This window comes from Microcaecilia unicolor, chromosome 8 (assembly GCF_901765095.1).
Source record: "Microcaecilia unicolor chromosome 8, aMicUni1.1, whole genome shotgun sequence".
Lineage (NCBI taxonomy): Eukaryota > Metazoa > Chordata > Amphibia > Gymnophiona > Siphonopidae > Microcaecilia > Microcaecilia unicolor.
The window spans coordinates 36,846,205-36,862,050 of NC_044038.1; the positions used below are offsets into that span (position 1 = coordinate 36,846,205).

Consider the following 15,846-nt stretch of genomic DNA (forward strand, 5'->3'; position numbering starts at 1 on the left):
GCATCTTACAATACTGGACTGTACCGGAGGTGCCAGCCTACTGGCACTGGAGAAATCAAGTACATTTGCTGGCTACTTGGGAAGCTAGGGGGCTAAGGGGTCCCCGAAGAGTTTAGCGCGGTTCACACAGATTTGGGGCCCCTATTTACAGACATTGAGTCCAAAGGGGCGAAGCTTGCTTCTGAATAAGGGGTAAGAGGATACTATCAGGAGTCCCAGAGAGCGTCCAAACGATATATATGGCTCCACTAGGGGGAGGGGGGGTTGCCCTAGGACTATCAGAGTCCAAGCCCTGGGGCACGAGAGGGAGGGTGGGGGAGGGGGGAGGATGGGGGGGGGGGGGGGTGAAAAGGAAAAAAGCAAAAATTGATGACAGACTTCTTCACTAGCTTTTTGTTATGTATGTTATGATGTGGCTATGTTATTAAGGCCAGATATGGAATATGTCTAATTTTGATTGTCATCAATAAAAATGTTGAAAACTAAATAAGGCTGCTGTTTTCAGATTGTTTGAAGAATGTGGACTGCTTTTCAGAGGTTCACATGAAGAACGCTTCTTTTAAATATACATTTGAATTGGTGTGCAGACACATTATTTGGACAGTTATTAGGTGTTCTCTAGTATACACTGATTGGACTGAAGGTTCATGATGTGTTGAGGAGGCATTAACTGATAATTCTGCTACGGCAGGATAAAGATCATTGTGGCTCATTGAACCATAGGTAAATTTTATCCACAGTTCTTTAATGATTCCCTGCAGTTCATTATAGATACACGATTCTATGTTTATAACATAGTAACATAACATAGTAAGTGATGGCAGACAAAGACCTGAAATGTTCATCCAGTCTTCCCAACAGTCATATTCATTATCAATTCTAGAGGAATTTGTTTTAAGGTATCACATTTCCATCGTTGGGAGATTTTTGTATTTAGTAAACCTCTTATCTAAGCCATCATGTAGGAATTCCAAAATCTCCAAGACAGATGCTTTCAAACACACTGACACTAAGAACCAAGACTCCAAAGTGCACCAAATCCATACATACAAGGTTGATATCTTCCTGGCATGTAAAACAGTACCTATGGCTCACTTTTGTATCCTCTCTTTCTGAAGCTTTCCCTCTCAAGAGCCAAGGCTGTACAAGAGAATGGAGGTGTGTCCTGCATCATTACTGAGTTCTGTACTAGGAGATCATCTATAATGTCCAGAACTGAAAGTGGAAGATCTGCTAATCTCATTAGGTCCTCATACCATAGTCATCTCAGTTAATCTGTGCCACTAGCACCAGAAGATACCAATAGCCTTGTATCCTCTGAATGATTCTGCCCATCAGTGACCACAATGGGGAGACATACAGAAGCCCATTCTACAGCCACTGTATCTTGCCCTTCCTGTGAAAAGCAGTATATCGAATGCGAAATAACAAAACCCAGGAGATTTTTGTGTTCCTGGCAATTGTCGAAATATCCATAACCAGTGCTCCCCAATGCTGTACAATGCATGTAAAGGCCATCTACACCAGCTTCCACTCTTAGATCCAGCACGTTTCTGCTGAGAAAATCTGCCTAAACGTTTTCTATCCTGGACATGCATGCCGCAAAATGTGTAACAGATGCATTTCCAACCAATTCATCAGAAACCTCACTTCTGCCACTTGATTGACTCTTGGTACCTCCCTGACCATTCATATATGCCATGCCCATTGCATCATCTGACATACATACCACCTTGTGCCAGACCAGGAGTAGAAACCTGCAAACCAGATGGACGGCTCTCGCATCCAATTGATCGATTAGCCAACTTGCTCGTTCATACCAGAGGCTTTGTGCCAATTCTCCCTTGGCAGTGAGCACACCCCAGCCACAGAAGCTGGCATCCACTGTCATAGCCCAATTTGGAGTCTCCAGACTCATTCATCTGTTGAGGTTGGCAGACCACAGCCACCAGCCCAGACTGCACATCATCCACCAGGAAAGAGTAATGCTATCTCTAGGTCCTGAAATTGGGGTGACCACCAGGACAATACAGCGTTCTGTACCAGATGCGTATGGGTTCTGGCCTACGTTATCAGCTCAATTGCTGTTGCCATATATCACAAAACCTGCAGGTAATCCCTAGGCTGTCAGCATGGGTAGTAACCCCTGACTTGCAAAGAAAGCTTCTGGGACTTCTGTTTGGTCAGGAACACTTTCCCTTGCCAAGAGTAAAAGCATTCCCAGATATTCCAGTATCTGCATCACAGTCAGCTGGCTCTTAAACAGGTTGACCACCCAATCCCAACTACTACAGAACTTGAACCATTCCGTGTGTGACTTAGCTCTCCATGTACAACTTCATCCAGATCAGTCAGTCATCCAGATAAAGATGAACATCCCTCCTTTCACAGGTTTTGCCACTACTATAAACCCTGAGGCACCGTTGCCAACTCAAACTGAACAGCATGAATCAAGAAGTGCTATCCCAAGACCACAGAACATGAGTGCTCCCCTGAATAAGAATAAGCAAGCTTTGGTTAGATCCAGGGAAATGAGAAACTCTCTGTGACACACCACCACAATGAACCTCACAGCAAAACAACCCTTCCTCTTTGAGCACCACAAAGTAGAGGGAATATCGACCTGGTGCCCCTATCATGCCTGTGCTCTGCCTCTTCTGCTTCGTGGACAACCAGAGAACTGAACCTGAAAAGGGGAGTTGTGGGATATAAGATTCCAGTAGCACAGTAGAATCATGAGACCCTCTCCGCTTTATCTGGCACCCAACACTGCCATAGAATATGTTTCCTTGCAGCCATGGCAGTGACTACTGACAGGAGGCTTTCACAAAGCAGCAAGTGCTGGCTTCTTTCTGCCTGCACTGCCATACCAAGTTCAAGCCTGTGCAACTTGCCAACTAAATCCCCTCCCCATGAGAGGAATCTGATCACGGACTCACACCTAACCTTCCCAGCACTTCTCTCCCTCCTCCAAAGAGGATTCACTTCACTGATTGCCAAACAGGTTAGTTGAAAAACTTTTTTTGTTTGTTTGATAAAGCACTTTTGTCAGGCAACTGTCCCTCAGAAAGGGGCACTGGTCAAAGCAGACGGCCTCCTCCTCACTTTTTTTTTTTTTACTGAACATATTCCTAAGAACATTCAAGCAATACAGCCGTGAAACATATCATCAACATTTTCCACTTACATCCCCCTCTCTATCCATCTCCCTCCCTCCTCCCCACCCCTTATTTCCAACTTTGGTATGCCAATAGTTTTTATTGTTGACAAATCTAGTTACTCTTTTTTCGCTTTTTTTTTTTTTTAATCTGAAGGGATAAACTCCCTATCCTATCAGAACTGACCAGGTTGCACAGGATAATTCACTCTGTCATCTTCTGTAACCTGAGAAATACTGGCTAGCAAAAGGGTGCACACAATACTTATGGGATAATGTCAGTTCCCATCTACTGGTAGGAGTGCATATCCACATCTGGACTGGTCTGGAGAGATGAAGAGGAAATACAGCTAGCCTTGATTTTATCTATTCTGTTTAGCACTCAGTTGTGCACCCCACCATATGCATAGAAATGTAGTTCTAATTTCATTTAAAAAAAAAAAAAAAAAAACTATTCATGGCTTTGATGGTATAAAAACAGATCTGGCTCAGGGTGTCCTGGGACATGGAGTTTTCTGGTCCTATAGCACAATGGAGTAGTCACCAGCAACCCAGCACACCCAAACCTATGCAAAATTACAAAAGCAAAACCCTAGCCATTTAGGTAAAATTCACCTGCAGTGACCGTCCAAAGTTTATTTAGGTGTTCAAATTTTTCATCAATTTTATTTTTGTTACATTTGTACCCCGCGTTTTCCCACTCATGGCAGGCTCAATGCGGCTTACATGGGGCAATGGAGGGTTAAGTGACTTGCCCAAAGTCACAAGGAGCTGCCTGTGCCTGAAGTGGGAATCGAACTCAGGTCCCCAGGACCAAAGTCCACCACCCTAACCACTAGGCCACTCCTTCACTCAATACTTTTCACTGCTACATAAATGTGAGTTTTCAACAGAGGACTATATCCTGCAGAGCTACTTTAAAAAATTGCTGGCAGCTATACTCAATGCAATCACTCTCACATCATTTGCCTACTGTACCTGACAAACGAACTTAACATCTGGTGAACTTCTGTTGAAAGGCTTCGGAAAACTATAAAGTTAAATGACTTTATTAAGTACCTAGAGAGGAGGAAGAGAAGAGAGACACCAATGACCATTAAATTGAAATTAGGCAATATAAGAACCAAAACATAATAAATAAGTACATACTTAGCTTCTGTGTTATCATATTTAAAGTGCAAAGGCCAAACTGAAACAGTAAAAATCCATAGAATGCTGGAAAAGAAAAAAAGAAAAAAATTAATACCAGTTAAGTCCAACCAAGCCACAGGTGTGGAATCTCTGTACTGGTGAATTTCCTGACAGATCATTTACTGAAATCTTTCCAAGTAATGGATGTCAATGGGACAAGAATCCTTATTGTATATTAAGAAAACTTCTGTTTGAAGAATTACGGGACAGTTCCCATAAGATGACAATTAAAAGCAGTCTGTACTTCCATTCAAGAATCTAACCACTTCTAGTTTCATAATAAAGACTACACAACTAGGAAGGGGGAACCCTAACTGCACAGCCTTCATTTTATACAATATGCACTAGACTCTCACAATGTATCAACGTACAAGAATGGTAAACTGCGTGCTAAAATCTTGTTAGCACAATATTCATCAACTGTAAAATTTCACTCAAGATAATTCCATAGTGGCTGGAACTGTTGCTTTATATTCATATCAGTAAGATCAAGCCTGCCCACCAGTAGGATTAAACGTTTTGAAAGACACTACGCCAATAGTCAATACTGTCTCCAACACAGGAGGCCCTGAAGCATATATCACTGTCCTCGGCAGCCTCCACTGTCTAATGCACACTGCCCTCTCAAAGAAAATTTTAGTGATACCAAAGGAATTAAAGATGGATCAAATTGTCTGTTAAAGACCATACAGGATCAGTTTTAAATTCAACCTTACGTTTGGGTTACAAGGTTCCAAGCGGTCCTAATGAAACAAAATAAATTTCCATGTTTAACCACGGGCCCTATTTACTAAGCATTTTCTTTCCCCTGTATATGAAATGGGGAAAAATCCCTTCAAATAAGACCAGTCCCCTGTGACCGAGATGTTACAGGTTCTTTTCAATTATTTATAAGCAAATTGGTAATACATTAACAATAACTTGGTTGTAACTTTGTTATAGACTCACCTTTTTAAGCTTCTGATATCTTTCTTCTGGTGTGTCAAAGCCATTTGTTAACGTGCTAACAGATGGCCCATCACTGATTCCTGAAAAGACAAAAACAATTTTAAAATTCTGAGGATCTAGCCAAACTGGTGGAGACTGGGACCAAAGAAAGGGTATTTAAGAAATGTATTTCACAAAGACAAGATACCACTGAAAAAGACTTAAGTTGGTGACAGCCCTTGATACTATAAGACATGACTGAAAGGCATGCAAAAGGCTCCCTTTAATTCACAAAAATGAGCTAAAATGTATTTTATAATCTCATTCTAAAAGTTCTACAGTACACAAGACAAAAGGAATGTATTGAGTCACATAGTAAAGAACTTCAGTATTCCAAAGGCAGTGTTATGAGTGCTGTCATGCATCCCAATGACATAAAATCAATATTAAAACCTTCCTAGTAAACTTTCATTAAAGCCTGAAAATCAAGTCCTGTAACCTGATCAAGCCATCTTGTTGGGCAAGCATTACTGAACTCTTGTTCACTGGCACAATAAAAAGCAGCTGTATTACATTACCTAGAAGGAACAGAAGGAGAATTAAGAACAAGGCCGGTACATGGGCTTGATGCTGCTCACTGAGCAGAACAGATAGCTTTTCAGCAACGCTTAAGAAAAGGAAGAAATAGAAGCAAATGCAGTGGGAGCCAATAGGACTTGTTTTACCAGTGAGTCCTGCTGCTCCCTGACCCGACCTCAGTCTTACTGTGCTTTGTCCCTGTCACTGTACGCGCAGTCCCAACATAGGGCAGGTTACCACCTGCCTTCTTCAAACCAGGACAGCATCATTTCATTTTTTATAACTGAAATATTTTCTTAATCATGTTTTGTTAACTGTACCCACTTAAAGCCTTTGGGAAAAGCAGATTATAAAGTTGAAGCTCCATTGCCCTAGCTTCCTTTCCTTCTGTATATATGATCAGACAGTGTGCACTTAAGAGAACAGAGACAAGATTGCTGCACATTTGTAACTTTAGGAGCAGAGACATACAGTACTCAAATAGTGCTGACTGAAAAGGTAACAGGGATACATCATCTGATTTGGTGCAGACTAGCTAGAATTATCAACAGAATATACCAGTCATCAGCAACTTCAGAAAAAATGAATGCCAATATTCAAACACCAAAAGATATTTTTGATAAATAAGACTGTCACTGAACTGAGCACTCATATATTATTAGAATACTAACTTAGTTGTTTCATTGATATATAGCTCCTTTAGTAGAGTGCACTTATGAATGTCATGCCCTGAATTAAATATGAAATGTATCCGCGTCGAATGTACACAAAGTCCCGCTGCCAGCATGCGACCCACCAGGACATAAGCTGAAGGGATAGCCTCCTTAACCTTATTTTAGAGGCTGCCTCAGCCTTGCGAGGCCTGGAAAATAGAACAAAGATGATCTGACCGACGGAAATCATTCGTTCTACTGCAAAAGGATGCTCCACACATCCAGCAAAGTCGGGTAAAATCTTCCAGATATTGGTCCTTGTGAACGAAGGCACAAACAGCTAGTTGAGATGAAAAGATGAAACCACTTTAGGGAGAAAAGATGGCATGGTATAAACTGTGACCTCTGCCTCTGAAAAACACAAAAACAGCTCTCTGCAGGAGAGAGCCTGCAGCTCCAACACTCTTCTAGCGGATGCGAGTGTGACCAAAAACACAGATTTCAGAGATTGATACTTTAGCTTGGCCTTCCTTAAGAGCTCAAAAATTTGCACCATGTAAGAAACAAAGCCCCAAATTTAGGTTCCACGCTGGAGCCAGTTGAGCTACCGGAGGACACAGCCATGTCCCCCTTTAATAATCCAGACACACATCTGGAAGGGATGCAGGGAAGACCCCGCTATCTGGCTGCGATAACAAGAGCTGCCCCCTGTACAAAGACTTCACTGCCAACCTCTTCGCCAACCCCTCCGAAGGCTAGGATCTGCAACAGCGTAGCCTGGAAAGGAGACCACGCTCTGGCAAAAAGACACCAAAGTAGATCTTCAAACAGCAATCACCGCCTCCAAGTATCTCTTCTTCCTCAACCTCGACCCGCTTCAAGAGCCATGCCATAAGACCAAAGGGGGAGGGATCTTCCACCCGTAGAGGTCCCTGACAGAGGAGCCCCCGTGTCGCTGGAAGATGGAGGGACTGATCCACCAACAGCGACACCAGATCTGCATACCACGGTCTGCGGGGGCCAATCCAAGCAATCAACAGCTGAAAAATCTGGCAGCCTTCAAAATATGGTGCGCCGTCACCGGTCCATCACTGGATTCCCCCACTGTCTCCGAGAGGTGCCACTCCCCCTGGTCCACATTGTGTCAACTGAGAAAGTTGGCTGTAACATTCTGTGTCCCCGGTATGTGGGCCACTGACATCTACAACAGATGCTGTTTTGCCCAATCCAGGAGTAAGGCTGCTTTGCGAGCTAACAAGATGCTGCGAGTGCCCCCATCAACTGATCATGTAAGCCACTGTAGTCATGTTGTCCAAGAACATCCGAACTGTCTTACCCCTCCACCAGGAGGGTGAACACCTGGAGAGCCAGTCGCACTGCCCGGAGCGCCAAACAACTGATCAACCACTGAGGCTCGGTCACTGACCACAGACCCTGCATGAACTGCAACTGACAATGCGGCCCCCATCCGGACAGGCTGGCATCAGTGATCACCACCACCCAATCAGGACTGAACAATGGCATCCTGCGAATCAGCATTCTAGCGTGTAACCACCAGGTCAAGCTGCTCCTGGCAAATGGCAACCACTGGAGGCTCGCTCATAATCCTGAGACACCAGCAACCATCTGCTCAAGAGGAACAACTGCAGGGGCCTCATGTGAGCTCGGGCCCATGGCACCACCTTCAACATTGCCACCACGGAACCCCAGCAACTAAACTTATCCCACACCCTTGGGGCGGGAGCCCATATCAACTGAATAATCTGCATCCGCAACTTGTCCTATCACTGGCTGGGTAAGAACATCTTGCCCTGTGCTGTGTCAAATAAACAGATACTCTAGCAAATTAGATGGCTGAAGTTGACTTTTGCACGATGATAACCCACCCTAGAGCCTGCAAGAGCTGCATAACCCTGGTCATTGCTTCCACACTCTCTTGCTGGGACAGTGCTCTGATTAGCCAATCATCCAGATAGGGATGAACCCTAATGCCCTCCCTCCTCAATGCTGCGGTCACCACCACCATGACCTTGGAGAAGGTGGGAGATGCTGTGGCTAGACCAAAAGGGAAAGCTCGGAATTCAAAATGCAGACCCAGTATGGCAAAGCTAAGAAGCACTGATGGCCTGCCAAATGGGAATATCCAGATATGCCTTGAGAGGTCAAAGACCAAGAGGAACTCCCTGGGCTGAACTGCGGCGATCACAGACTGCACAGTCTCCATGTGAAAATGCCAGATACTGAGGCTGCGGTTGACTCCCTTGAGGTCCAACAACAGAGGGAAGGACCCTTCCTTTTTTGGAAACCACGAAATAGATGGAATATCACCCCGTCCCCCATTCCTGGCAAGGGACAGGAACAATTGCCTGCAACTGGAGCAACCACTGCAACGTGTCCTGCACCGCCGCCTGCCTGCTGCTACCAACATACTGGAAGGTCAAGAAAGAAATCTGTGAGGGGAGAGGAAAACGCTAATAATTTGTACGTGTCTCAAATAAGCTCCAAGACCCACTGGTATGATGTGATCTTGGCCCACTCTTCGTAGAGACAGCAGTCCCCCTATGGACGGGCTTGAGCAGGTCAGTACACCATCACTGAGAAGCCCTACGTGCCAAGGTGGCTCTTGAAGAGACACCTCTGGCACGCCTGTCCAACAAAAGGACTGCTTATGCCAATACCACGAGCACTGAGAAAAGCCAGGCTGCCCTGGTCGTTTTTTTTTTTTTTTTTTTTTTTTTTTAACTATCCTCGAAGTGAGCCATGGACTACCCTGCCTTCCCTGAAGGATGGGGTTTGTCCTCTGGTAGGCGCTGCATCTCAGAATCCTCTAGATCCTTCACAAGTCTTCTCCAAACAGGAGCTCTCCCTTAAACGGTAGCCGAATCAACTGTTGCTTTGATGCTTCATCTGCTCCCCAATGCCACAGCAAGCAGCGGAAACCACAGCTAGGGACATCTGTTTGGCCAATGTATGAACCAAGTCATACAATGTATCGGCTAAATAGGCCAGCCCAGTCTCCACATCCAGGAACTCGAGGGAGTCAAGGTCCCAGCCTCCAACATAACATCTGCTGCCTGCTGAACCCAGGAGAGACGCTGTGTAAGAGCTGCAGACTGCTGCCTGCAGAGCCAGCACCAAAACCTCAAACAAAACCTTCAAGGCAGATTCCAGCTTGCGGTCCTGGATATCCTTGAGAGTTATTCCCCTCCCCCCTCTACTGGCAATGTAGTCTTTTTAGTGACTGCCGCCACCAAGGTATCAACTCTTGGCAACGCCAAGCAGTCCAGCTCCACCACTGTGAACGGATATAGGTGAACCACCACCCTGGCCACCTGGAGACTAGCTTCTGGGGAGTCCCACTGCGCAGAGATAAGCTCATGCATCACCTCATGGACCAGAAAAGCCTTTGGCGGTCTACGGGTACTTGCCATTTTAGGATTAGCTGCCGTCTGCGTCTCCGGGGTGGTAATATTCAAAACCTATAAGGCAAGGACAGGAATTCCTCCCTATGGAACCCCGGACCACTACGGATCATCCTTTTCCTCCCCGACCGCCCCCCCCCCCTCCAAGTCCTCCAACTTGTGGGAAGAGAGGGAAGGCGTGGAAAAATTCTCATCTGATGGCACTGGGGACAAGAAGGTCAGAGACCCCACCTTCCAAGGCAGTCTCCAAGAGTGGCCACCTCGACGCTCCCATGGCCAGCAACAAGGAAGGGACCAACGAAAGACCAGGCAACTGCAATCCAGCCTCAGCAGACTGCTGTGCTCTTTTTAACAGAAAAGCTCTGTGCAAGTGCAATAAAATTCGGGGAAGAAATGGTACCTCCGTGTCCACGCCTCCTGCACCACCCGGAGGGGTCCCACCCTCGGAGTCCATGAGCAAAATGGTCCCAACACATTATACCTGACCACTATATACTTTGATTAAAGCCAGTTTTGAATTGCTTTCCATAGGCTAACATTTAAAAGTTATTTTGAAATGTATTTCAAATAGGATCCCAATACACTGAACATTTCCAACAGCAATGCTGAAGCTTCCCAAAGGCAGTGTCAATGGCATGCATCTCAAGTCACATCTATTATTTTTCTCTCAACTCCCTTTCATGACCTGAAGAGCTTTTCTGGGTTCCCAGTTTGCCTGGGCAGCTCCCAAATAGCTTGTGCACCAGAAGTTGGAAAAATCTGTGGCACAACTTCTGTCTGCAGCAATTTCAATGGCACATGTGTATAGATTCATATAGTCATATTTAAAATTTGCAATAAAGCTTTATAAGCACTGCCAACCCTGTCTGCACCTGGAGTTGTCATTTTCCAACTTCATTTTTTTTTTTTTATTTCAGGCAAAACAAAGGAAAAACATCCAGAAAAGGAACCACATAGTTCCTACTGAATGACAAATGCATCTTTAATCATTAACATGGCTTTAATCAAAATCTCCACGCAAACTCCCACCACCCTAACACCTTCCCCTATAGTTCCATCAGCTCTATTATTTTTGAATATTTCAATAAATAATTAACACCCATATCCTACACGCCCCCTTTACCTAACATACAGAAGACACTGCAAAGAGTTTCCCTTCTATGAACAGCCTCAGGAGTAGAATTCTTCATACAGGCTATGTACATAAGAACATAAGCACTGCCATGCTGGGAAAAGACCAATGGTCCATCAAGCCCAGCATCTTGTCTCCAACAGCGGCCAATCCAGGCTTCAAGAACCCAGCAACCCCCCCCCCCCCCCCCCACCAAAAAAAAAAAATGTTTGTATTTAATAATGTTCAAGGACTACAAGTTTTCAAAATTTTCTCTGCCATTTTTTTTCTCCAATCATTCCCAATTAGAGGACCATGCTTCTTCCAATTACAGCACTGACCACCTGGCTGCCAATAATAAGCTTACCAAAAATAAATTCTCCCCCTCATACCCCTTCTCCTCCAAACCCAGGACCACCCCCACCACCAAAAAGGAAATGTCCCCAGTTCAAAGTGATTTCCTTTCCTATAATAGCCTCGATATACTTACCCACCCGATTCCAAAATCCCCCAATCTGTTCACACGCCTACCCCATATGAAAAAAAAAAAAAAAAGAACATTACATCCCCTCTCCAGCACTGTTCCTCTCCCCTGAGTGCCAGGGTCAGAGTAACAAAGGCCCCATGAAGACTTTTATATTGGGATTTGCCTATATGAAAACTGCCACAGAGCATCAAAACCCATAAACAAATTTCCCTCCAATTCACCTGATCCCAGGGAAGCCCCAACCAAGAACACTAAGCTGACATTCAAATTGGATCAAACCTTCTGTTCCAATTTCACCAGCCCCTCTACCTCAGGTTGATCTTGGATGACCACTCTCCAGTTCTGCTCCAGAATCAGAAAATAACGGAGTTGGTAACATTGAAAGAAAAGTACTTGAGCACCCCTTGCCACTTCCAATTGTTGGGGTAACATCAAGGTCCCACCCTGTCTCCTTAAAGCCCATTTATTTTCCTTAGCATAGCCTTAATTTTGCACCTGTTCAGTGGGTCCCATGTTCAGGTTTCTGGGAGATGGTCGGTTGTTTCTCCCTGCCCCCTCTTGGTGTATTTCCCCTTTTTTTACCTCTCATTTTATTTCTTCTATCAAAATATTGGCGTTCCTTTTCAAATTCCATTTAGTGTTATAAATCATTCCATACCCCATTCAGTCCATTTTCTTTACATAGCTCCCCAAAAGCAGTGGATGAAAAAGGAGTGAAAGTTTCCAATCTATGAAATGGCATTAATTCCCAAGCCCCCTTCCTCCTTATTCGATTCAGCCTCCTCTATTCCCACCAGAAGTCACTTGTTCCACACTGAACACCTGCTGTCTAGGGACTGGCTGCCTCTGTGGGAGCAGGGCAGTACTGTGGTGCAGAAATACCACCGCTTCACCATGCCTTCTTCCAGGCTCTACATATTCATCATCCAGGATCTCTGTAGTTTCCTGCGTGTGTTCAGATGTCATGTGATCTACCTGTTCCCCATCTGGAGACTCAACATCCTCTGAAGACTCCTGCCAGCCTTTCAGGTTTCAACTTATTTTTGATATACCACAAATCATATAAAGATGCTCATTTTCAAAGCACATACTTATTACACAGTAACATATGTAACTTTATAGGTCTATGTGCTTTGAAAATGAGCCTCAAAATATACTTCTAAGCAGTTAAAGTATTTAAAAAGGAAATAAAATATAATTAAAATAAATACAAACAAGGCAAACTGGGAAGACAAACCCAAACAAAAACCTGTTCAACCTTTTTAGAGAATAGGGAAAATGCTTTTGACCATTTTCCATCACCACCAATCAAGCAAGAAACCAGATACTAGCCTTCAGGCTGACTTAGCAAGGCATTTGCTTTTGTAGAGCTTTCTGCTTTCTTGTTGTCTTAGAAATCAGATACAGAACAATGGAAAGTGTCTAATTATATATCACAGTCCTTTGCTTTCTAGCCGATATAATACATTCTTCTTGATATCTTAAGTTTAACAAACTCCTTTGGTCATTTTCTGGGGCTGGGCAGGGGTGGTTATTTATTTATAAACAAGCTCTGGTGTCTGGAAACTCCACTCCCTCCAGGACCCCAAAGATCTAGATATTGGAGCACCTGTCCCAGTACTCCTGGTTCTCCACCTATCTTTAAGGCATTGCACTTCATTTCAGTTCCTGTATGATGGCCAAGTCTTCTGCCCATGTGTCCACCAGTTCACCCACATGCTTTTCCATCCATTCCAAAACAAGATCTATTTTAGATTTCAACTTTACACTCCCTGATTTCTTGCAGCAGCATTTTCAGATCGACAAGCTCCAGCTCCTGCTTGCTTGGTGTTCATCCTCCACATGCACACGTGGTCCCCACCACCATCTTGAAGTGCACCACGAATGTCACTGCCAGCTCTATTTTTAGGGCACACATCTTAATTATTGTGCCAGGTTTACCCCTCCCACTGCATAGCATTTCTGATGCAACTTCCACTACAGATTCAGGTGGTATCAGTCTCTAACCACCATTAATTTATAATCACATGGGAGCTCGGAGGCTGCTCATCTGCTCTTCCCACCACTGAAACCAAAAGCCCTCCATCATTACTACTTTTATTTCCTTTTCATTTCACTCTTTTTTTCTGCCTGTCTCCTCTGCGTAAGAACTTTTTCCTGCTCAAAGTGCTTTTCACACACTTACAATCTTCCCTCTTCTTCACTTCTTTTAGTTTCTCCTCTTTGACCCTTACATTCCTTCATCTCTTATCATATGTTTCTTCATCGGGTCTCCTCCACGTATCTTTTACCTCCTGCAATTCCTTTCATGCTGCTTATTCTTCCTATCCTTACTGCACCCATAATTAAATGTGCATATAACCTACATGCAACCCATCAACATCTTATGCCCCTATATCTTACAGAACCTTTCAACTCTTCCTCTGCCACTCCATGCAATGCCCGTCCCAAGAGTGCCCAAAATCCATTAAAGCCTCCACCTCCTCTGCCAGCAAGTCATTTCAGGTTTTATGTTCAATTCTTACAAAATCAAATAATTACACACCCAGGTTCCCCTTCCATTTCTTTTTACCAAATTTTGCAATAACCCCCATAGCTGAAAGGGTTAATGAAGATAAACAAAAGGGTTTTTCAATACAATCCTTACTTCTAAGTTCATTAACCCTGGCAGTTATGTGGATTATTGCAGAACAGAGGTATATTTAACAGTGGAAGCAGAATTGCAGCGTACAGGAAGTAGGGCATGGTTGTTTGCTGCTTGTGCTGTACCCAGTAATGTTCTGTTCTTCTGTAATGGTCAAAAGCTAAGGGTTGTTTAGTATGCTAAAAGTTGAATTAAAATACTTTAAAGGGATGTCAGTTTTTTGCCTCTGCAACAGCTGTATGGCATCAAGAACTCTGCACTGAAAAAAGTATTCTTATAGTTTAGTATCATGACAGACTTGACAAATTAAGTGGACAAGGGTACAATTGCAAAGGCATAGTTTAGTGGGAGGTTCATGGAGGAAACGACGCTCCATAAAAATGTTCATGGTGCTGAATCCTAACCTCCCAACCACAACTAAGCAAAATACACCTATGATCAGTGATTGTGGGTGGGGAAAGAAGAGCACAGCACTCGCTATGCAATGGGATAGTATGGCAGTAACTACAAAGGGACAGAAAATAGCAAGGTATCTGCATCAATAAGGATGTTAGGAACAGAAGGGAACCATTTCATGTCACTCTGCAATTGTGAACAAGACAAACTATCGGGTCCCTGTCCTCCCCACTCCCATATTAGCATAGCATTATTTTTTCTGTACTAGAACTTCATCATGATAAAACCAATGCAAATAAGTGGATTGGTGCTCAAATTTATATGCTTATTTATAAAAGCTTTGTTGCTAATACCTGAAAATTCTCCATCAATAGCCAAGAAGTCTGCTTCCTTAATTGCTTCACATACTTTTGGTAAATTGTGCTTAAAATCTGCAAATGACAAAAAATAAGGACACATTACTACACATACTATAAACACAGCAGTCCTAACTATAAACAATATAACCCAATAGAACTAGGAGTCTAGAAGCTAATTTAGGCTATAGGCAAGTATTGGGTGACGTACATACAAAAATGCGCAGTTCACCATTGGAAATCTGGATCTCTAACTGCTTAAACAGTCATTTGCACAAGAACCAGAACTCAGCTGCAGAACTGTGCAGATGTAGCAAAAATATTCCCTCCAAACCTCAAATATGACAAATGGCTTAAAATTTATCAGCCTTCTCTAAAGAAAAAAAAAATATATATATATATAAACCCCAAGTATAATACCCAAGGCTGGCAAGCAATGTTTTTAATCACATTTTTTGGGGGGGGGGGGGGGGGGGGGGTTACTGACCACTAGGGGAGAAAGGGGAGGTCATCCCCAATTCCCTCCAGTAGTCATCTTGTCATTTAGGGCACGTTTAGTGGCTTATTCGTTAATAAAGAAGGTCTAGACCAAAACATCCAACTTAAGCCCTAGATGTTTTTGTTTTGTTCCATTATGGCAGAAAAACGTCCAAGTCTTAGAAACGTCCAGATCCCGCCCTTAACATGGCCCCTTGTGATCTGAATGCACTTCTGATGGACTTCATAGAAAATCATCTAAAAATTGGTTTCAAAAATACCAATTGAATGTTTTGTGAGAACAACGTCCAAATGCAGATTTATGCCACTTTTTGAAGGTTTTTCTCTTTTAAAAATGAGCCCCATTGTCACCCAAGACAGCTTTCCCTATAGCCTCAACAGAAAATAGTATATTAGAAGACAGCGGAATTATCTTCTGTTCCTTC

General features: G+C 43.6%; 1 protein-coding gene across 1 annotated transcript in view; it reads right to left on the reverse strand.

The window, feature by feature from the left end:
- PARN (poly(A)-specific ribonuclease) overlaps positions 1–15,846 on the reverse strand; it is a 201,257-nt gene that overhangs the window by 175,828 nt on the left and 9,583 nt on the right. Inside the window, 7 exon segments of the mRNA XM_030211049.1 lie at positions 4,136–4,194; positions 4,197–4,216; positions 4,307–4,334; positions 4,337–4,363; positions 4,366–4,372; positions 5,297–5,376; positions 14,921–14,998. Coding sequence (XP_030066909.1) covers positions 4,136–4,194; positions 4,197–4,216; positions 4,307–4,334; positions 4,337–4,363; positions 4,366–4,372; positions 5,297–5,376; positions 14,921–14,998 — 299 coding nt within the window.